General features: G+C 34.3%; 3 protein-coding genes across 21 annotated transcripts in view; 2 read left to right on the top strand and 1 right to left on the bottom strand.

The window, feature by feature from the left end:
• Positions 1-20185, top strand: part of SMCO4 (single-pass membrane protein with coiled-coil domains 4) — a 151921-nt gene extending 131736 nt beyond the window's left edge. The window contains exon 3 of the transcript XR_010147641.1: positions 20072-20185. The gene's annotated coding sequence lies outside the window, so the exon portion shown is untranslated. The remainder of the gene's footprint in view (positions 1-20071) is intronic.
• The window catches only part of DEUP1 (deuterosome assembly protein 1), a 102415-nt gene that overhangs the window by 26611 nt on the left and 52022 nt on the right, over positions 1-23782 (bottom strand). For 13 of the 17 annotated variants that reach the window (XR_010147107.1, XR_010147108.1, XR_010147106.1 and 10 more), the window contains 4 exon segments: positions 20570-20715; positions 16987-17092; positions 11444-11641; positions 9773-9859 (listed from right to left, as the gene is read on the bottom strand). Coding sequence is in view for 9 of the 17 variants with exons in the window: in XM_016919899.4 (XP_016775388.1) it covers positions 9773-9859; positions 11444-11641; positions 16987-17092; positions 20570-20715 (537 nt within the window). In the remaining 8 variants the exon portion in view is untranslated. 17 annotated transcript variants of the gene reach the window in all.
• SLC36A4 (solute carrier family 36 member 4) overlaps positions 6519-23782 on the top strand; it is a 275950-nt gene continuing 258686 nt past the window's right edge. Inside the window, exons 1-2 of one of the 3 annotated variants that reach the window (XM_063784409.1) lie at positions 6519-6587; positions 20072-20205. The gene's annotated coding sequence lies outside the window, so the exon portion shown is untranslated. Of the gene's footprint in view, positions 6588-20071; positions 20206-23782 lie in introns of those variants that run through there. The other 2 variants (XM_063784410.1, XM_063784408.1) reach the window with 2 other exon arrangements.

Raw genomic sequence — 23782 nt, 5'->3', positions numbered from 1 at the left:
AACTTTTCACAGAATTTTAAAAAATAGGATATATTCTCACAATAAAAACTCATGAAAAATGCTCTAAATGATTTTACACAGTTCTTTCTACTCCTCAGATTCGAATATACGTGAGTTGTGTAGCTGCTGTTTAAACAATAGTTCTATGTTTTCAAAACGGTAATATTTTAGCATACAAAAATAACCTGAGTAAAACATCTTTTTCGAAGCTCCAAATATCTATGGTTCAAAGTCTATAAAACAATGAATGATTACAGCTTAGAACTAAGTTCCTAAGCTTAAAGCTTTGAGTGCCTTTCATAAAGGCATCCCATAAAATCATCCTAAGTTTTGTAAAATTTTTGACTAATTGCACATTGAAAATTATTTACATACTATCATATTAGTATCAATAGTAATAAATAAGTGCAGAAATACATACATATTAGGTATTAAAATGTTTACATATTTCATTTTTTGCTTCAAAGGCCAAATCTGCTTACTACATTTTCCGCTTACTACCTATTATGGAGGTTTAGTAAATATGTAGCAAAGTCTCATTTTTGAATGGAAGAAAATGCTTCAGGAGGGCAAACTTTTCCACAAATCAATACAGGGAAGGTTATATGCTTCTAAAGCTACTGACCAAGGTGCTCTTTGAAAAAGGAAGGCCATTGAAGGTATTTCTCTGCTTATTAAGCTCTGCCTTTAGGATTTCTCAACATTTATTCTTTTTGAGAGGCATAAATGCAGATAAAAGAGCAATCTGTAGTCTCTTGCTTTAGAAGATAAAGGAGTGCTTATTCTAAAATTAGAGTAGATTTGTGATAAAAATAAAGGAGGCAGGGTCTTATAAATTTTTTCCCTCCATAAGGAAAAATAACCATATGGGCAGACCTGGTTGAAAAGGGTTGAGAATAAGACGCAAAATTTGACTCTTAATAAGATATCTACCAGTCAAAGTACAGAATTCTTGATGGTCGGCTGCTTAGTTAAAATTTTGTTTAAGCTTTTCCTATAAAATTAGATTTAATCTGTGATTATTTTTTATCCAATGTTGGTTTAAAGTAATTAAGAATGATAATAATGATTTTTAAAACCCTGCAATTTCCTAAATGTACCATAATTAAATAAGTGTTGTGAGCATGAACTAAAAGAATTACACAGGTAATGTATTTGCATGTTTTACATTTAAGAGTACATTTTCCTTTACAAAACCCTTTTTTGGGTCCCTCTCATTTAATTTAATATTTTTCTTAAATGCATTTCTAATGATTTCAGGAATATATCCACCCCCACCTCTTGTGTTTCTAATGGATTCTTTTTACGCATTTACTCAACTTTTGTTTTCTTTCAAAATTTTAGAGTTTGATAGTTTTAATCCATTTCTTTATTCTTGAAATGGCAAAACCTCCTGGTGCTCATTTACTTCAACAGATTAGGATGAGGCTGGCTTAATTACTGAAGTGTCTAAATAATATTTTGCATGTATGGTTTTTCTTCTTACTTACGCATATTTAACAGTAACAATTATGCTAAAAAAGCATTTTGACAGAAAGACTGGCTTTAATGATGTTTTGTAGTTGGTATGTTAATTTTCAGTATGTAAATGGATGTTTTAATCATTGTAAGGGTACTAATTTTTTATGTTACTATTTTATTTAGAAAACTTTACGGATGGCGAAAAGCAAATTAGTCCTCTTAAAAATTACCACAGATTCTGAGTTCTAATTAAATCTGATTTTATTACAACTTTCTTAAATAAAAGAAAAATTAATAATACAATTGAAGGACTAAGTAAATATGGCATTAAAAAACCTACGACGATAAGCTTGATTATTTGTTAGCTACCCAAGAGCAGAATAAGAGAAAACCCTTCACTTTTCTCCACTATTCTACGTCCCTCACTGACACCCAGGAAACCTTAGATACCAGGTAGTTAGTCCCATCAGTACATTCCCCAAATGGGAGCTGCATAACCCCATGCATTCCTAGAACTGGGTGGCTGCCTGTGGTAAACTTTCATTCTCTAAGTGGAAATGAGCAGGCAGCTTCATAGGTAGTCAAGCAGAAAGATTCTCAAAGCTATAATTGGTTAGAAATAACCAACCTGAAGATCAGTAATTTCCTTGTAGAAAGGAAAAAGTTATTATTTTAATATTTTCCAAACAGCACATATTTTAGAAGACAAAAATAATATGCAAATATCTTGTTTCTGTTGCCTGACGTAAAATTTCAGCACCAATTATTTAATTTTATATTTATGCATTCCAATTATTTCAGAAAGAATTAACTAATTATGGATTTTTTCCTAATTATGAAATTTTAATATATAATAGATATGATAAAGTTTTCTTCATTTCAATAAATTTTCTTCATTGAGAAAGGATAACCAAATAAAACAGCAGAAAGAGAAAATTAAGTGATGAAACTAAAAATAATAAAATTAAGAAAAATGTATGAAAAGAATAATAAATCCAAAAGCCAATATTTTTAAATGCGAATAAAATAAATCACTTGTGAGTCAGAGTTAAGACAAAAAATAGAGAGCATGCTAAACTATACAAGCTTAGGAATAAGAAAGGAATTATAAACAGAATATAGAAGAGATAAAAAGAACTGTAGGACATTACTACCTTTAGTAATAATAAAACAAGTTGAAACTGATTTCCTAGAAAAATACAAATTACCGAAATAACCTACAAAGTACTTCTAAGTAGTAGTTGTGAAACTTGGATATACCAAGTACTCTAAAAGAGAGTGGAAAAATAATTGAAGATTTACCAGGTCCAGTTTCACAGCTAAATTCTTGCTAACCTTTAAAGAACTGATACTTCCAATATTACTTAAACTATTCTAAACAACTCATACAGTTCTCAATTTATATTATAAATATAACCTTAAAACAAGTAGAAAAAGAACCATATACAAGTCTCATTTATACACACAGATTTTAAATTCTTCTTTTATTGATCCACAATAGATGTATTTTCAGAGTACATAGGATAAATTAGTACATTTAAATAATTTGTAGAGATCAAATCAGTGTACTTGAGGTATCATCACCTTAAATATTTGTCTTTTCTTTATGCTAGAAACAAAATTATTCTCTTTTGGCTATTTTGAAATGTATAATAGATCATACATATATGTTACCTAGTGTTGAACAATAGGTAATATTTCCAAACACTATACTTGTACCCGTTAACCAACTTCTCTTCATTCTCCCTTCCTCCCTATCCTTCTTAGCCTCTGGTAACCACCAATTTACTTTCTATCTTCATAAGATCCACATTTTCAGCTCCCACATATGAATGAGAACATGCAATATTTGTCTTTCTGTGCTTCGCTTATTTCACTTAACATAATGACCTCTAGCAGTTTCATCCATTTGCTACAACTGACAGGATTTTATTTTTTATTTTTTCTGGCTGAATAATATTCCATTGTGTATATATACCACATTTCTTAATCCATTCGTCCACTGATAAGCACTTAAGTTGATTCTACATTTTGACTATTGAAAATAATGCTGCAATAAACACAGGAGTGCAGGTATCTCTTTTATATATTGATTCCTTTCTTTTGGATATATACCCAGTAGTGGAATTGCTGGACCATATCATAGTTTTAGTTTTAGTTTTTTGAGGAAACTTTATACTGTTCTCCATAGGTGCTATACTAATTTACATTCCCACCAACAGTGTATGAGGGTTCCCCTTTGTCCAAATCCTTGCCAGCATCCATTATTACCTGTCTTTTTAAATAAAAGTCATTTTAACTGGAATGTGATGATATCTGATTGCGGTTTTGATTTGCGTTTCTCTGATGATTAGTGATACTGAATTTTTTTTTCATATACCTGTTGGCCATCTGTATGTCTTCTTTTGAGAAATGTCTATTCAGATCTTTTGGCCATTATTAAATCAAATTATTTTTTTTTACTATTGAGTTTTTTGAGCTCCTTATATATTTTGGTTATTAATTCCTTGTCATATGGATAGTTTGCAAATATTTTCTTGCATTCTGTGGGTCATCTTTTCACTTTGTTGATTCTTTTCTTTGCTGTGCAGAAGCTTTTCAGCTTGATATGATCCCACTTACCTATTTTTCCTTTGATTGCCTGTATTTTTGAGATCTTACACAAAAAAATCTTTGCTCAGACTAAAGTCATGGAGTATTTCCCTAATGTCTTCTTTTAGTAGTTTCATAGTTTCCTGTCTTAGATTTCAGTCTTCAATCAATTTTTATTTGATTTTTGTTTGGTGAGAGATAGGAGTCTAGTTTTATTCTTCTACACGTAATTACCAGTTTTCCCAGCACCATTTATTGAAGAGGCTGTCCTTTCCCTATTGTATATTCTTGAAAATACATTATTTTCAATATATCTAATTTTAGTCATTCTAGTGGGTGTGAAGTGGTATCTCATTGTGGTTATCGAAGATTAATTGGCTGTAAATGCATTGGTTTATATCTGGGTTCTCTATTCTGTTCCATTGGTCTATGTGTCTGTTTTTATGCCAGTCTCATGTTGATTTGGTTACTATAGCTTTGTAGTATATTTTGAAGTCAGGTAGTATACTGTCTCCATCTTTGTTCTTTCTACTTAGGATTTCTTTGGCTATTCAGGGTCTTCTGTGTTTGCATATAAATTTTAGAATAGTTGTTTTTCTATTTCTTTGAAGAATGTCATTGGCATTTTGATAGGGATCACACTGAATCTGTAAATCGCTGTGAGTAGTATTGTCATTTTAATAATATTAACTCTTCCAATACATGAGAATGGAATATCTTTCCATTTTTTTATCCTCTTCAATTTCTTTCATCAGAGATATATAGTTTTCCTTGTATATATCTTTCACTTCTTTGGTTAAATTGATTCTTAGGTATTTCATATTCTCTGTAGTTATTGTAAATGAGATTGCTTTCTTGATTTCTTTTTCAGATTATTCACTATTGACATATAAAAATGCTACTTGTTTTGGTATGTTTTTATATCCTGAAACTTTACTGAATTTGTTTATCAGTTCTAACAGTTTTTTGGTGGAGTCTTTAGGGTTTTCTAAGCATAAGATCATATCGTCTGTGAACAGGGCTCATTTGACTTCTTCCTTTCCAATTTAGATGCCCTTTTGTGTCTTTCTCTCGCCTAATTGCTCTGGCCAGGACTTCAAGTATTATGTCGAATAAAAGTGGTGAAATGGGCATCCTTATTTTATTCCAGATCTTGGAGGAAAGGCTTTCAATTCTTCCCCATTTAGTATGATGTTAGCTGTAAGTCTGTCATATATAGCCTTTATCTGCATATTTGTTTTTGGTATTCTGTGGGGGGAATGAAGCCAGCTTGCTTTCATGCCACCATTTTGAAACTGGAAGTCTGCAGATCTTCATTTCTAAATAAAATATTATCATATAGAATCCAATAGTATATCAAAATTCCTAAAATATGGCTATTATAAGTTTAGCTGTGCCACTCCCAAAAAGACATGTTGAAATCCTAACCCTCGGTACCTCAGAATGTGACCTTATTTGAAAATAGGGTCTTTATGGCGTAAAAATGAGGTCACTAGGGTGGGCCCCAATCCAGTAGGACTAGCATCCTATAAAATGGGAAAATGTGGGCACAGAAACAGACACATAAGGAGAGAGGATGATGGGAAGAAGCACAGGAAGAAGACAGTGGTACAGGGAGAAATCCATATGAAGACAGAGGATTGGGCTGATGTATCTACAAGTCAAGGAATGCCAACAATTGTTGGCAAACCACCAGAATTCAGGAAGAGGCAATGAAACATTCTCTTCTACAGGTTTCAGAGAGAGCATAGCCCTGCTGACACCTTGAATTTGGACTTCAAGCCTCTAGAACTGTAAGACAATAAATTTCTGTTGTTTCAAGCCAGCCAGCTTTTGGTACTTTGTTACAGCAGCCCTATCAAACTGAGACTATGACTAAAAAGGTTTATTCCAAAAACTCAAAGGTGGATCAATATTGGGGAATCTGTTAACCATAGTCTATTACACATCAATAAATTAAAAAACAAAACCCACATAACATCATATTTCCTAAAAACGCATTTGATAAAACCAGCAGCAATTCTTAATAACAACTCTAAGTAAAATAGAAAAAGATATAACTAAGACCATAAATTAAGAACAAATACATGAAACAGGAAAACTCTAAAACCACATCATTTAAAATAAAAAACTAGAAAACTTTCCAGCAAGCACTATAATTATTTAACATTTTCTTGGAGTTTTTAGCAAATGGTATATGATCAAAAAGAAAAAAAACCTACTATGAGCCATGGAAAAGAGATAAGACTATTTTTGTTGATATGATTTTGTATCTCAGAAAAGCCTAAGAAACCTCTAGTAAAAAGCCTACTTAAATTAATAAGATAATTTGTATTTTTTCTATATTAACAATAAGTTCCAAGATATTGAAAAAAGGAAAATATTTTATTCATAACAGTACTAAAAATTGCAAAACACTTGGGAATAAATTTTGTTATTTATTTTATTTTTTTTTATTTTAACAGCACTCATCCTTAAAAAACACCTAGGAATACATTTTAAAAGAAAAGGACATAACCTGTACAAAGAAAATGGTAAGATCTTTTTGAAAAACATAAAATATGAAGAAATGGAAAGCCATTCTTGGATGGAAAAATTTACTATAATGAAAATGCCAAATCAAAGTTAATCTATAAACTTACTTCAATTCCAAATAGGATCCAACAGGAAATTACTAGGAGAAACTAAATAAACTGAGCTTAATGTTTACATAAAAATTTAAATTTGGTTTCCATTTTATATCCCACGCAAAATAAATGGATTAAAGACTTGGATGAAAGATATAATAATCTTTGAAAAAAAACTGAAGCTATATATATTTAGAAGAAATATATATATATGTATATGTGTATATATATATATATATATATATATATATCAAGAAGACCCTGTTAGTCAAGGAAGGAAACTCAGAAGCTATAAACAAAGAGATCAGTAGAAGTTTAAAGCATTTTGCATGGCCAAAAAAAGTCATAAACAAAGTTACAAACAACAGATTTGGAAAAGCATTGTTAAAAATTGACATGAGGGTGGACGGGGTGGCTCACACCTGTAATCCCAGCACTTTGGGAGGCCAAGGCTGGTGGATCACTTGAGGTCAGGAGTTCAAGACCAACCTGGCCAACATGGCTAAACCCCATCTCTACTAAAAATATATAAAAATTAGCTGGACATGGTGGCATGTGCCTGTAATCCCAGCTGCTTGGGAGGCTGAGGCAGGAGAATTGCTTGAACCCGGGAGGTGGAGGCTGCAGTGAGCCAAGATCACGCCGCTGCACTCCAGCCTGGGTGACTGAGACTCCATCTCAAAAAAAAAAAAAATTTTGACATGAAAAAGACAAATAAGCCAAAAGAAAAATGGGCAAAGGATATATCTAATTGATATTGGTACACATTGTCAATAAATATACAAAAATATGTTCACCTGGTACTCAGGGAAATGCAAATTAAAGAGCTATTGAGAAATTACTTTATAACCATCAGAATGACAAAAATTAAAAAGACCTATAACACCTATGCCTACAAGAATGAAATTTTAAAAGGTACTCATACAAAGATGGTAGACATATGATTTAACAATAGCTATTAAAATTAAAACACACATATCCTTTGAATTAGCAATTTTACTCCTAGGAAGCTATTCCAAGGTGTAAGTATAAGGATTTTTCTTACAGTATTGTTCATTCAGGCAAAACTCTGGAAACAGAGTGGAATAAATTATCCTTGAAATAACTATAAAAATAGTTTAATAAATTTTGATACACACCATGGAATATCATCAAGCTATTATAAAAATAAAATAGGCTTAAATTAGTTACCTTGGAAAGATTCCAAGGGATACTGTTGAGTGAACAAAAACAAGACACAGAGAAGTACGTGTTATGATTCAACTTTAAAAAGATGATAAAATCCCCAAATAGGTACTATATGACTATATGTATATATATCTGAAAAAGTTTAAAATAATACATAGCAAGTAGTTAACATGTATCATCTAGAGGAGGGGGTATAATGCGGGTAGATGAGTGGAGGAAAGAGGGAGGAGTAAAGCAAGCAGCAACAACAAAGTGACTGCACTAAAATTGCCCTTATGTAAGTTATGATTAAATTTATAAAAAATTATGTATATCTTATATGCTCATATATTTTTTCTAAGAAACTAGGAAAAATAAAAGGATGTTCATCTACTGATTTGTAGAGGTGTTCATGGACTGTCAAAAGGCAGTTTTGGAATAATGTATATATTATACATTTATTTCTGTAAAAGAACATTCAACCCATCTCCTCCTTCTGTGTGCATATGCAAGCAAAAAGTTACAGAATGCTACAACAAACACTAATTCGTTAGCACTGGATAGCTTTGGATTGGGATAGGGTTGTGGATCATTAGCTTCTTTATACATCTCTGTGTCTGCTATTTCTTAAAAACACAAAAAGGTGAACAAAGTCAAACACCTAAAGGAGCCAGAATTAGGCAGGCTCAGTGGGGGCTGTGACGACCCAGAATATACACTTAAAAACATTCAAATTGAAATGTAAAAAAAATACAAATACCATTTTGTGAGTGAAAAAAGCACTCACGGAGGCAGGATCTGATTTAACTTTTTGTGTGTTCAGCATTTAGAAATAAAAATGTCATAGATGACACACAGTTTTTTTAATGTAACAAATAGGAAAATCACTTATGCCTTACTTTTTATCCATCTGTACTCCAATCACAGGATCCATTAACCATGCCCAAAGAAGAAGACAGAATGCTTCCAGAATGTTTGCACTCTTTTGATGCTAGAATATGGACCATTATGAGAACAAGTATATAATATCACAGAAATATAGTATCATAGCTTAAGGAGGGCCAATGGAGAATGTCTAATTCAACTCCCTCATTTTATAGCTAAGGAAACTGAGGCCTAATTAAGTAATTACCATATTCATCTCTTATCCTTTCCATTCCTCATATGGTAGAAAATTATTTTAGAATTTTCTCAGAGCAAATAAATGATAAACAAGTTAACAATGATATTTCATTCATTCAATAAATAAAAATTCTCATATAAAGATCAATTTTCTATTGTTACATTAAACAATTGAAAGGGGATGCACAGAGCCTGTTTAAGTTCCTTTGTGTAAACCTATAGAGCCATTGGTTAAAACCAGTAGTCCTTATCCTGAATAATTCATTTATTTCTCCCTCTTTTAAATCAACCAACACTCATTGAACACTTACTTTATGACTGAGATGTGAGGTACTGGTGAAACAAACACCAATAAGACATGGTTCTCTGCTTGCCATCCACTGGGAAAGTGACAAGCAACAAAACAAGTCAGAACAAAATACGAACTAAATGTGGCATTCATTCTGACTGGGGTTTCAGGGGTGGCTTCGTTGAGGGGAAGATTGGCACTTGAATCAGGCCACATAGGATATAGGATTTCAAAGGCAACAGCAAGAAGAAAAGCAAGGAAATAGCATGCTTGGCATATTTGAGGGAAATGATCAGAATTGAGCCCAATCCAACCAAAGAACAAGGGAGAAAACCAGACATTCCAATGTTCTAGCCTGAGGATAAAAGTAACCTCAACTGAAGCACAAGATAATTTACCACCCAACTCCTTCATGTCTAACACACAGCAAGTGCTCAATAAATGATGTCTAGGTTAATCGTGACCAATTCAGTAATCTCTTTGTTCAATTTATTGAATGATGTCAGCATATTACCATGTATCGTCCGGGGTCTAAATCTCCCATCATTCCTTTTAGATGTGTGTTTTCAGTTCTGACAGCTTTATATTTCATATCTGAGACCTGAAATTAGCAGACAAAAGGCAAATGTAAAATTCATAATAAAAACTCACAATTCTATTAAAATTTTGTCTTGTGAATACAAATATTTTCTAAGTGTAATGAAGGGAAACACTTCTTCGGTACGATCAATAACATTCAGGTATTCTTATTTAGTTCTATCTTTGGCAGGCACCACTTTACGTCTTTTTCTGATCAATGCTAAACTACAAGCATATACTTTCAATAATGATTCATTTAGTTTTGTCCTCCAATCCCAAAATTCCATTTCTGGTTTCTATTTTCTATTGTATGCAAATTGTCACCAGAAAAAGCACATGTTAAAAGCATGTTTGAGTAACTGTCCATTAAATTTATTCAATACCTGATTAATTTTTACAGTAGGCAATACATAACTTTCATGTTTAATTTTGTTCTGATATTTCTGCCAAAATTCCATCTTTTTTAGTGACTACTTCATTTTGTCTCTCAATTTATTTTATCTTTCCCTGATTTATTCTACTTGACAGGACTTGGATGTGGTATCTGTCCTTTTACTTCTCTAGGACTCATTTCTGTATAAAACACGTGCCTTAAAAAGATTTAATTTTGTAAATTACCAATTTATGCTCATTGACAAAACCTAGAAAATGTACAAAAATATAAAGGTGAAAATAAAAATTATTCATAATCCAACTAGCCAGATCACTGTTAACACCTGTAAAATAAATATCCCTGCCTATACAGGTACAACCAAAGTGATTATCCCATCTGTGCTGTTTTCCTGTGTACTGCAACAATAAATCACGGTTTAAGGCTTACAACTGGGCAAAGGCTAAATCTTTTCTGTTTTCATAATTCACAATTTTAGTCATGTTATTTGTGAAGTGACCCTCATATGCCTAGAAAATTATTAAATGATGCTCTCAAAACCTTTAGATTTGGGGTAAAAAAGCAGATAAACCCTGTGCTCTCAATAGTAGGCCATCCATTTGATCATGAGTAAGGGATGGAGGGAATTTAAAAAATAAATAGGCAGGAAGGAAAGGAAGGATGTAGAAGTTACTTGTAGTATTTTAACAGAAGAATGTTACAATTGCTGTTTTTCCTCACGCACCATGCTGTGCATTGACTGCATGTTCAGTAAATATGAACTAATTTTCATGTTTCAACATCCATTTGTAAAAAGCCTGAAAGAAATACATGAAGTGTGGGGGAGGGGTAGGAAGTGTTGGAGAAGAGCTGGAATAGAGACTTTTTTTTAAAAGATAAAAATGTTAATGGAAGAGAAATACAGAAAAACATACTCAGGAAGAAATATTTGATTAAAGTGTACTGTGGGAGGTGATCAGAATATAGGTTACAAGAAAATGGAAAGATGAGATTTAATGAAATTGTCTTGCACTGTCATTTCCCTAGTCCTTTTTGTTGGTGACACTTTGTGTTATCTCTGAAAGGTTTTATGTAACACCACAAAGCATTTCTGTGAAGCTAGTCTCAGAAATAATACCAAGAAATGTAATGTTTTCATTAGTCAATAATGAAGGCTACTATTGGCACTGAGCAAGAATATGCCCTAGACAAGTGCTATTCTGCCTGCTTGCATACCTTTTGTTTTGCTAACATTTTTTCTTTTATTTCTAATTCCATTTTTAACTGTTTTTCCAGAAGGGCAGCTTTCTTTGTGACAGTTGCTATAGTGATCTCCTTCTGATGAAGCTCTTCTGTTAGGTCAGAGATTTCATTCCTCATTCTTTCCTGCTCAGAGTTATGGTACTCTTCCACCTGTTGGAGTTGGTTTCTTATCTGCAGCAGATAGAGACTGGAAATATTATTGAATCCTTTTATTTATAGAGTAGCTTAAAATTTTACTGGCCATGTTCAGTCCTTCTATTCTGAAACTTTGTCAGGGTCCACTTCACCCTCCTTTTCTGATCAATGCTAAATTAAAAACAGATACATATAATAATAATGACTCATTACCTTTTTTCCTTCCAATTCCAACATTTCATTTCTCACTTCTATTTTCTGTTGTATGCAAATCATCACCTATGACTGATACTACTTTGATAACCACTTTGAGAGGAAGGTAAAGAAAGTATTATCAAGCATTTTCATGGAGAAAAAAATTGGCTTTAAAATGGTTACATGATTTGCTCAAAGTCATAAAGCTAATAATCGGCAAAGCTAGGACTGGAATCTAGGACTCTTGGCTTTAAATTCAGTGCTTTTTTAAAACTAAAATAGGCTGTACTGTTTGTAACTAAACATTTGTTTCTCAGAATCACATTACAGTAAACTTCAAACAATGTCTTCATGAAAACTCATCGCTTCCCTTACTTAAGCCTCTTATTTTATGAATCTTGGCTAAGCTTCCATGTTAGAAACCTCTGGATTGTCTCTGACTCCTCTCCACCCTTGTCCTCCCAAACCAGGTCAGGCAATGAATTCTGTCCATTCTATTTCAACCTCTTTTAAGTCTTGCCTCTGTCTCCATTCCTACAACTGCTGTCTTTGTCCAGCCTCTTAGCATCTTTCTAGAAACCACTTACTGTTTCTAATTCTTGAGACTTAAAGTACATAATCATCCGTCTAAAAACAAATCATAGTCCATTGGGGAAACAGAAAAATAGACAATTACAGCACAGTGTAGCAATTAGTGTCAGCAGTATGTAGTGGCGGGGTGTTTAACCCAGCCTAGGGATGTCAGGATAGGATTCCCAGAGGAAGGGTCATCAGATCCAAAACTGAAGGATGAATGAATGCCAAATAGAGATGCTCTAGCCGGGCGTGGTGGCGTGTGTGGGAAGCTGAGGTGGGAAGGATGCCTGGAACCCAGGGGGCAGAGGTTGCAGTATAGTGGGCTGAGATCATGCCACTGCACTCCAGCCTGGGTGACAGAGCAAGACCCTGTCTCAAAACCCTGTCTCAAAAAATAAAAATAAAAAAAATAAAAAGGCATAGAAAAAAATAGAACATATAGATGCTCTATGAAAAGTAAAAACATTAGCCGGGTGTGGTGGCATGTGCATTCAGTCTCAGTTACTCGGGTGGAAGGGGCACTGGGGTGGAAGGATCCCTTAAGCCTAGGAGGTCTAGGCTGCAGTAGGCCCTGATTGCACCACTGTATTCCAGCCTGAATGACACAGCAGGATCCTGTCTCAAAAAAAAAAAAAAAAAAAAAAAAAAAGAAGGAGGAAGAGAAGAAGGAGGAGGAGGAGGAGGAGAAAGAAGTAGAAGGAGGAGGAGGAGGGCTCGGAGGAGGAGGAAGAGGAGGAGGAGAAAGAAGTAGAAGGAGGAGGAGGAGGAGGAAGAGGAGGGAGGAGGAGGAGGAAGAGGAGGGAGGAGAAGGAGGAGGGATCCCAGGCAAAGAGCTCAGTGAGTGAAAGCATGGCACACTCAGTGAACTAAAAGGAGTTTGGGGTAGCTAGGAGTTAGCTGCTCTGAGAAATAAGGCTGGAGAGTTAAATAGAGGCTAGCCACAAAAGAAACATGAATTTTCTCCAGGGCACTTTTTTAAAATGGATTTTTTTTTTCATTTCACCTTTAAACATTTCAGTATATATCTTTAAAAGAACAAGGCTCTCTCTCTCTTTTTTTTAAATGTAGCCAGAATGTTATTACAATGTCTGTAAAAATTAAGAATTCCTTAATATCATCAAGTATCTAGGCAGTATTCAAATTTAAGCTTGTCTCAAAAATATAATAAATGTTGTTTAAGTTTAATTGAATTAGGATCTAAACATGATCCATTCATTGTGACTGGCTCATATATCTTTTTAAAGCCTCTCTTTTTGTGTGTTCTAAGTAGTTTACATGCATCATCTCATTTAATCCCCACAATGTCTCTCTATTTTGCAGACTACTGTATTTAGCAGATTAGAAAATTAAGGTGCATAACTTTTCACATCACATTTCTTGTGAAAGGCAGTCTAATTCCAGGACCTGTGAACTATTGTGCTCTGCAACCTCTGTGGGAAGGGTCCTGGAAGGTGTGGAAGGTGGTTCACATTTGGAAAAACCTGAGTTTTAGGGGTTGACACCTACAGAGAGATTGGAAAAATCTAGGTTTTAGGGGATGACACCTAGAGTGAGATCAGAAAAAGCTGTGTTTTAGGGGATGGCACTTAGAGTGGGGTGACCTAACATGGAAAGTACACATGTCCAGAGGCAAATGTGATCACCATCAGGCTTTATGCCACCAACCCTTCCTTCATCTGATTCTATTCGTATTACCAACATATTCAGAGTTTCAGAGTTGGATATGACCTTAGAAATCACATGATCGAATCTCATCATTTAACAGATTTTTTTAAAAAAGAGTCAAGGAACGAGAACAAGGCGGAGACTAAGAGACACGAGCACAAGTATCCTAACCCGGAGGACAATATTACAAATCTCCTTTAAATCTCTTCTGTCTCCAAGTTTTTACCTTCCAATTTATTTGATGAAATAACACGGTCAGTCTATAGTTTGTCCCAGTATGGATTTTGCTGATCGCATCCCTTTGGCATAGTTTAACCTGTTCCACTTAAAATGGAACTTTTTTTTTTTTTTTTTTTTTGAGATGGAGTCTTGCTTTGTCACCCAGGCTGGAGTGCAGTGGCACAATCTTGGTTCACTGCAACCTCCACCTCCCGGGTTCAAGTGATTCTCCTGCCTCAGCCTCCCGAGTAGCTGGGACTACAGGTGAGCACCACCATGCCTGACTAATTTTTGTATTTTTAGTAGAGACAGGGTTTCACCATATTGGCCAGGATGGTCTCAAACTCCTGACCTCGTGATCCGCCCACCTCGGCCTCCCAAAGTGCTGGGATTACAGGCGTGAGCCACGGTACCTGGCCAAAATGGAACTTTTAAAATGTAAAAAAATGAATATACTACTGTGAAAAAGGAGTAAACTATTTTTATTATTTTCACAATATTTAGATGTTAACACAACATACTATACTGCAAAACTTCTTTCTTAATGAAAGAAGAAACTAATTTACCTGAACTCCAAATGACTTTTGGTTTATTGAAAATGTGAATGTTATCACAAAATAAATGGCTAAAACAGTTCTAGACTGGAAAAAAGGAAAAGAAATAAAATACTTGCAAGATTCATAATATATAGCTCTTGTTAGTTTTATTACAAAAGAATTAAAATGCTCTTCAGAAACACTTGGAAGCTTTTTTTTTTTTTTTTCCTGAGACAGAGTCTTGCTCTGTCGCCCAGGCTGGAGTGCCGTGGCGCAATCTCGGCTCACTGCAACCTCCGCCTCCCGAGTTCAAGCAATTCTCCTGCCTCAGCCTCCTGAGTAGCTGGGATTACAGGCGCCTGCCACCGCGCCCAGCTAATTTTTGTATTTTTAGTAGAGACGGGTTTTCACCATGTTGGTCAGGCTGGTCTCGATCTCCTGACCTGGTGATCTGCCCGCCTCAGCCTCCCAAAGTGCTGGGATTACAGGTGTGAGCCACCATGCCCGGCCACTTGGAAGCTATTTATATAAAATTCATTTGTTACCTTTTTTTTGCACAGCATTCTGGTATTTAGTGGCCTCCAAGGGTCTATAAAGAATTCTGTGCCTCATACTCTCTCCCACCATGTCAAAACTGTGCAAAATCAGTAGATTCTTTATATTACTCAAAGTTTTATTACTTTATCTAAATCTATGAGGTTAAGAATCATGTAACTATACTTTAGGTGGCTTTAACCAATCTTTTATCATTCACTGGGGACACCAGTAAAAAAGAGTTTTTCAAAGTTATATTTTTAAGTCAGCAAAATAAATTTTGTGAGATTATATGGCATTAAAGTGTTCAAAATATATGAAAAATGATCACTGATTCATAACACCTTTTCTCCACTTAACCTCTGTTAGTTCTCTGACAGTCAACTCTTTGGCAGACAGTACCTGTCTTTCATATTATTGTGTTTCCTATAGAAATTAGCAGAATAGCTATAGTTCTCCTAGATACTCAACAAATGTTTGTTAAATTTGTACAAACAACTGAATTTATGACCCTATATATTTATGGGAAAATTTAGCCTTAATATTAACTCATTCTCTAAGTATTTAATTTACTGTGTGTCAAGCACTATGCAGTGCACTAATTGATAATTCAAAGCCACACCCAGGTTTATTTAACTTTTAATTGTTTAGATTTTATAGCATTAAATATTCTGCCTGATCCTCAAACCTAAAGACCAGAGAGGTGGAGAATAGCTATGATAAATTCACAGAAAGAAGGCCATTACTGGATTGTACTAGAGGGAGGAGAGAATCATACTCTTTGTAGGAGAGTAAAGAACCACAAGCTCTTTAAGGACAGTGCCCAGGACTTACTCATCCTTGTATTTCTAGCTCCAGCAGAGTTCCTGGCACATGTTAGGTGCTCAGTGAAAAAACGTGGGTGCAATAAATAACTACTGAGCCAATATTTACTGGATACTTCCTCTGAGCTAGATCCTATTTTAAGCACTTTAAGTGCATTATCTCATAGATTTTACCTTAGGGTAAGAGTATGGATACTGGAGCCAGATTGCCTAGATTGAAACATGGCCTCTGCCACTTAATAGCTGTGTAATGTTGAAGAAAGTTACTTTTTCTTGGTGCCTTAGTTTCCTCAAATGTAAAAGGAGGGTAATATTAGGACCTATTTCATTAGATGTTTGTGAGGAATAAATGAAGTAGGATTTCTTAAGTCCTTAGAACAGTTCCTGGCACATGTTAACTGCTATTTAAGTAGCAGCTAACTCATTTAATCCTCATCACAAACTTATGAGGTAGGTACCAATTATTTCCACCTTAGAAATGAGGCTCCTCAGTATCTTGCACAGGAAACTTCTCCAAGCTTACGTGTGTGGTTGAGCACCAGAGTCTGTGCTCTCAACTTTCTTGCTATAAGCCACCTATCATGGAGCCTCCAGCCCTCCACCCTCCACGTGTCGTGGGCAGTCTCCCAGTAGCACAGTGATAACTTAAGGTTTGTGTTTTTTGTAGTCTCACACAGAAAAATGTCGGAATTAGCAGCTTGGTAGATTATCACCTTACAAAAAAATACAGAAGGAAAACAAAGGGAGTGAGAAGAAAGATTTTTTTTTAACTCCCTTTGTATGTAAAGAGTTCACATCTACCTGGAAGAATGGAGCTCATTATTTTTCATACCTTGTTCAATTCTTTTTCATGATTTGGTTGATCTTGCATCACTGAAAACAGCTCTTTTATTTTCCTTTCTGGTTCTTTAATAGAAGGCAAATAAGATGATTCAAGTCTACAAATTAAACATAAAATAATGATTAAAATTAAGCTTAACTTGATAAATTGTAACGATTACATTGTTAATTTAGACCATTACAGGCTGCGGAGATAGATCATTACTTTGTTGGAAACATTTTTAGTTACAGAAATTGCAAGTTCTAATACATTCAGATCCCATAAGTATTTACATCTTTAAGTGCAAATGGTTTTAATGGAAGAAAGGAAGCAATTAATAAGGAATTTCAATTATACATTAAAAATTGGCAGAATACTGGGATTGCATATGTAGATAAGATTTTGGGAAAAAAGAACAGACTGTTTGCTATAATAAAATAGCTTGGTAACCCATTTAAAAAAAGGAAACACACCCAACTTGCTAATGTATTGTGGAAAGGAACTATGTCATGAGAAGTCTAAGGGGAGCAATTGTTCTATAAAAGAGATAAAACATCATTAACTCTGACAGTCTAACCAGAGAGTACTCAAATACATCTATTCTTTGGCTGCTTCATTTATAAAGTGGAATTGCAACCACATATTAATATTAGAGGAGAAAAGCAGAAACTAGTATAAAGAGTATAATACCCACAGGAGGTTTGAAGATGTCTAAGCAGATAATGTTCACTTTCATATGAGACAAACCAGTGAAATAAAAATCACAAAAACACAAAAATAAAGATAACCAGGTAGGGGAAGCAGCATGCTTTCTACTGGAAGTCAGGCTTGACTATTCTGGAGGAGTCTGTTGTTTTGAGGAACATATCCACTTGTGAGTACAATTTTAGGTTTCCAGATAACTTTTGAGAAGATTTCACACCTTCAGAAACTTCAACCACACAAATAAAAAACCCAAATCTGAGTAATGATAAAGAAATTGCTAATTTAAAGATTGAAAATAGAGGATCTGTTATAAAAGGTATTAAGTTGGTAGTGATATCCCTGAGTTACATGTATCTAGACTAGATTGCTTTTTTTGTGATTATCAAATATATATGTTAACTGTGGATAACAAAGTATATCAGAGTATAATATACTGCTGTAATGTTAACATTCAGGAAAAACCATCATTAGCATTTTTATGTGCGGTAAATATATTTTTCCCTATGCATATATGTGTGCAAAGAAATATACACTTCCCATATAATTAGAACATACTATACACATTATTTTTCAGTGTCCTTTTGTTTCCTACTTAGTAATATATTGTGAGCATTTTCCATTTTATCCAATATTCTCCTAAAATATTATTTCAGGATCAGTCTTAAGTTTTCATTATTTCCTATAATTTGAAATGAGTGAAAAAATTCCATATTTTTTAATTCTTCCTAAGCAATTTCAGGAAGTAGAATGCTGAATTGAATGCTAAAATCCTCAAGGTGGTCTTGCAAAATTCAGTGAGTGAATGAAACAAATGTCAAACTCCAATGTGGACAAGTGAATAGAAGAAAACCGTAATCATGATAATATAAAATGCTAATGTATATGTATAAGGGAACTATTATTTGTCATGTAGAACAAGAGTATGAAATTAGTTTAATAACTCTCAGAACATATCAACCCAGGGTGCTTCTACAACTAAAAAAAAAATAGAAAAAGCTAACAAAAGCTTAGCATTATTGAGAAAGTTTCTGAAAATGAATAAGAACATTACCATGCTACTTTTATAAAACTACTATGCATCTATTATCAGTAGTCTGGGGTATTTCACTTTGATACAACTACAAAGAAGCAACAGTCTAAATAAAATAAACCAAAACAATAAAGCTGATAGAACAGCATTCATATGAGAACAAACTAAAAAAATTAGACTCTTTTAGTGGAAAAGATGAAGGCTAAGAATTCTAAAATACAATGGAAGTTGTGAAAAGTTAAACTTATACCTTTTCATCAAATCTCAGAATTCTAGAACTGAATTCTAGGATAAGAAAGCTGTAGTCTGGAGACCAAAATAAATGCCAAGTTAAATAGAGGATGGTAAACAGGCAGAACAAAAAAGTTTTTACTGGCCAAATATATAAATAAGTGCAAAATTTTAGATCAAATAGTGTATTGAAGGGCTGTTGGCACTGTTTGGAATTCAGCATGGGTCTTAAGAGCACCATAAAAAGTACCTACAATGCTCTTCACAAAGCCAGAGCTAGACATGGGTTGATTGGTGTGCTCTTCTGTGAAATGTCTTATGTTTTTAGGAATATATTTTCTTCATGTGAAGACATTACTCACCATACTGGAACAGCACTACATGTAATAAATATCAGATTGATTAGTAATCAGTGATGATAATATACATCTTGTATACAGAGCATTCGATAATGCAGATTGGCTAATAGGCATTCTGTCACCATCCTTGGTGAGACACACAAATAGGTCATTTTAGGGATCTTAACTTGCCATTTGTTATTAAGCATAGACCTCAAAGAAATGCTAGCAGGTCTCACAACTTTGAAGGTCTCACAACTTTGAAGAAATAATTATTGCCTTTAAAACAATATAACAATCTTTCAATAAAGCATCCCTATTTGGCTATTCAATTTTTAAAATCCTATCATTGATCTGGCATTAGCTTTCTGATTTTGAGAAAGATTCAAGTTCTATGAGAATAAGAGCATCAATGAACTATTAAAGCAGTCAAACTGTCTATTCACACACACAAACATTTAACAATCCTCAGCAGTCCCATTTTGTTTGTGTTTATGGAATATACAATATCTGTCTGATTTCCTTTGTGTTTACGGAATATACAATATCTGTCTGATTTTAAAAGAGAAAAAAAAATCTGTTTTAAGAAGAACCCTCAATGGAACAGACAAGATGGCGAGTTTGGTGGCCAAAATAAATACAATATGTACAAGTGAAAATGTTGACATCAGGTATAGGCAATCAAAACAAAGGCATTAAAAAATATAGAATAAATCTTATTTCTCTGAGTATACATAATTGAATACCAGTTCTATACTATTTTTGTATAATATCTTTTTTTTTTTTGAAACAGGATCTCTGTTGCCCAGGCTGGTGTACAGTGGCACGATCACAGCTCACTGCAACCTTGACCTTCCAGGCTCAAGCGACCCTCCCAGCTCAGCCTCCCAAGTAGATGGGACTACAGGTGTGTGCCCCCATGCCCAGGTAATAAAAAATTTTTTTGAAGAGTCAGGGTCTCACTATGTTGCCTAAGGCTTGTCTTGAAATCCTGGGCTCAAATTGTCCTCCCACCTCGGCCTTCCAAAGTGCTAGGAGCCACCAGGTCTGACTCAGTGTGACAGAAATATCCATAAATCAGGACATGATATAATTTTCTAGGTAAGTGAAGATGTTAATTTTGAAGATGAAATAACCATAAATTTTATTTTTAATATTTAATATTACCCACTAATTAACATGTTAATACAAAATAGACTTTATATTCTCATTTCAAATATAAAACTCTTAAAAACATTCAAACATCATGTTTTGAACAGTTCTCTCAGATTGTCAAATATAAAGATTATACCTTGTTTTATTTCCTTGAGCATTTTGGCACTCTCCTATTTTTAATAATTCTCTGTGTAATTGCAATCGTTCCATTTCTATAATTCTCAAGAGATCATCACGTGACTGTAACTCACTTTTTACCTCTGAGAGACCTGCTTCCATGGCCTGAATAAAAACATCAAAAAATTTCATGCTCATTGTTGGTTATCATAATGTACAATGCATTTAAAAATATTTAACATCTATAAACCAGCCTAATTTTAAACAAACTGATATTTAGTCCTTTGCTTGTTCTGTCTCATAGAATTCTATTCCTTCATTTATGTTTTCTTTTCTTTTTTTCTGAGATGGAGTCTCACTCTGTTGCCCAGGCTGGAGTGCAGTGGCACGATCTTGGCTCATTGAGACTGCCTCCTGGGTTCAACCAATTCTCCTGCCTTAACCTCCTAAGTAGCTGGGTTTAAAGGCTCGTGCCACCACGCCCAGCTAATTTTTATATTTTTAGTAGAGATGGGGTTTCACCATGTTGATCAGGCTGGTCTCAAACTCCTAACCTTGTGATTCTCCCACCTTGGCCTCCCAAAGTGCTGGGATTACAGGCGTGAGCCACTGCGCCTGGCCTCCTTCATTCATTTTTTCTAACAAATATTTACTGAGTTTTTATTAGGTGCTCTGGGGATACAGACACAGAACCTGTTCTCAGTGAACTTACAATCTAGTGGCAAAGACAAAGAATAATCAAATCATCACACAAATATGACACTGAGTGTGAATATGAAAGAATGAAACATAAAAGTATGAAGAAAGTACAATGCATGAAATTTTAATTAATACAAATACTTTCAAATTGTAAAAAGATAATAATCAAGAATAACCTAATGGCAAAGCTGGCCAACAAAATGAATTATAAACTGTGATTCAACCCTTGCCCAATGGCAGCTATTCTTTAGTCAGTAACTGGAAATACCAGCAATCCTCTGGGTTTCAATGTTTTATTTTGTTAATAAGAGAAGCTGGAACTAGGTTAGCAGTTGTTGGCAAGGACCCATTAGAAGAGAGTAGAGGTAAAAGGAGTGGTGTCAGGTTCCTAAGAAGGTGGATAGGATGACCCTCAAAGCACATTGGGAGAATTGCCTAAAGCAAAAGTAAGGCCCTCCTCTCTGTAACAGGAAGGAAGGAAGATGGAATGCAGACAAGTTTATGCATTTAGCTAAGGGATATTAAGAGACTGGCTATCTCTTGGCTTCTATTTTCTCTGTGAAGTAAAAAGTAACATCATGTTCTAACAGTAGAAGGAGAAGTGCAGGGTATAGGAGTGATTTTTGAGAGTGGTGAAGAGTTTAAATGGCTTACAATGGGAATGAAAGAATTAGCTACTTGGAGAAAAAAAGCCGGATTGCTGGGCAGTGTTGAGTGCTCATTTGACGTTGGGGACCATGGCCTGTTGGGTGATTTTCTGCAGCAGTACTTGGCTGTTCTCTAGGAGACAGCAATGGAAGAGTCTTTTAATATCATCAGGTCCCTTCCACACAATTATACAAGGAAATTAATGTCTTTAAAAAATGCCTGACTTATGTCATCAAATCCATTGCCATTTTTACAGATGAGGAAATTGAATGCCAGACTTGATCCAAAGTTACACAACTCATAACTACCAGATTTTGGAAGAGGAAAATCCAGATCTTTTGACTCCTAGTCCAATTAGAACATTCAGGATGAAAAAATAATCCCTTCCACTCAAAGTTAAATAGACCTCTAGTGTATTGGTAAAGACAGGATGGGAGGTTCTAAGGGCAAGGGTCTTCTCTGCTAGTAAAGGCTATAGAAAACACTATATTTTAAAAAATTGTTTGTTCAATAATTCTTAATATATAGATATACTTAATATTCATTGAAATATAATCAATATTATTGAATTATTAATAATATTCATTGAAATATAATCCACATACCATAAATTCACCCATTTAAAGTGTACAATCCAGCAGTTTTCAATTTAGTCACAAAGTTGAACATCACCACTACTTTATTCCAGAGCATTTTCATCATCCCCAAAGGAAACCTGATACTCATTAACAGTCACTCCCCATTTTCCCCTTCCTCCAGCTCCTAGCAACCACTAATCTATGTTCTATCTCTATGGAATTGCCTATTCTAGATGTTTCATACAAATGGTGTCATACACTATGTGGCCTTTTGTGACTGCCCTCTTTAATGTAGCATAATGCTTTCAAGGTTCATCCACGTTGTAGCATGTATCAGTGGTTGATTCCTGTTTATGGCTGAATAATGTTCCACTATGTGGATATACCACATTTTGTCTATCTATTCATCAGTTGATGGACATTTGGGTTGTTTCTACTTTTTGATTATTATGAATAATGCTGTTATGAAAATTAATGTATAAGCTCTTATGTGGACATATGCTTTCTTATTTATTAATTCTTATACAGAAGTTCACAAAGCCTAGAAGAATAATTGTATAGAATATATAGGATATAATGAGTTCCCAGATAATTTATTTTTACCAAGCCTTAAATATATGCTGTTTTCCAGGAGGCCTGTGTTCAGTGAGGGGCATAGTAGCATTACTTTAGCCCCAGAACTTCCCAGCCACCTTGGAAATAAATATAAAAAGATTCAAATTGGTGACTTAATAGACTTGTTTGGATAAAGACTTGTTTGGATAAAGCCTCCGTTTTGAACAGTGGAGATTTTTCAGGCAAGATTAAACATTTCAATAATAAAAGAAATGCAAAACAATAGATTACCAATCAGAAATACAAATTGACTTAATGTGAATGTCTCCCATAACTTTGCCCAGTTGAAGAAGGCACTATGTGGGCTCCCTGGTTTGCAAATTTGCCACCAGGGAGCAATCAAATATGAAGTTGCATGTAGAAAAGTGCATCTGCTTTCACTTGGGGAAGGGGAGTCCACAAAAAGCTCTAACCTTAGGCCTATAAAATATAGTGTTGCCACAGGCTAGGGTTAGCTGAAACTCTGTAAAATATGGTAATAATAGAATATATTTGTTTACTGTTATTAGAAAATAATATCTGTAAGAGTGAAATTTGGAGACACCATTGACAGGAAAAAAGCTTATTCATGACCTAACTACACAGGTACAAGCATATATGTTAAAATTCAAACTTTTCATAATACAAATGAGTAATAATGATTTGACATGTGAATGAATATGCAAAGTATTTTACTTATAAATGACAGCATG

The sequence above is a fragment of the Pan troglodytes genome, chromosome 9, assembly GCF_028858775.2.
Source record: "Pan troglodytes isolate AG18354 chromosome 9, NHGRI_mPanTro3-v2.0_pri, whole genome shotgun sequence".
Taxonomy (NCBI): domain Eukaryota; kingdom Metazoa; phylum Chordata; class Mammalia; order Primates; family Hominidae; genus Pan; species Pan troglodytes.
This window is presented reverse-complemented; position numbering and strand designations above follow the sequence as displayed.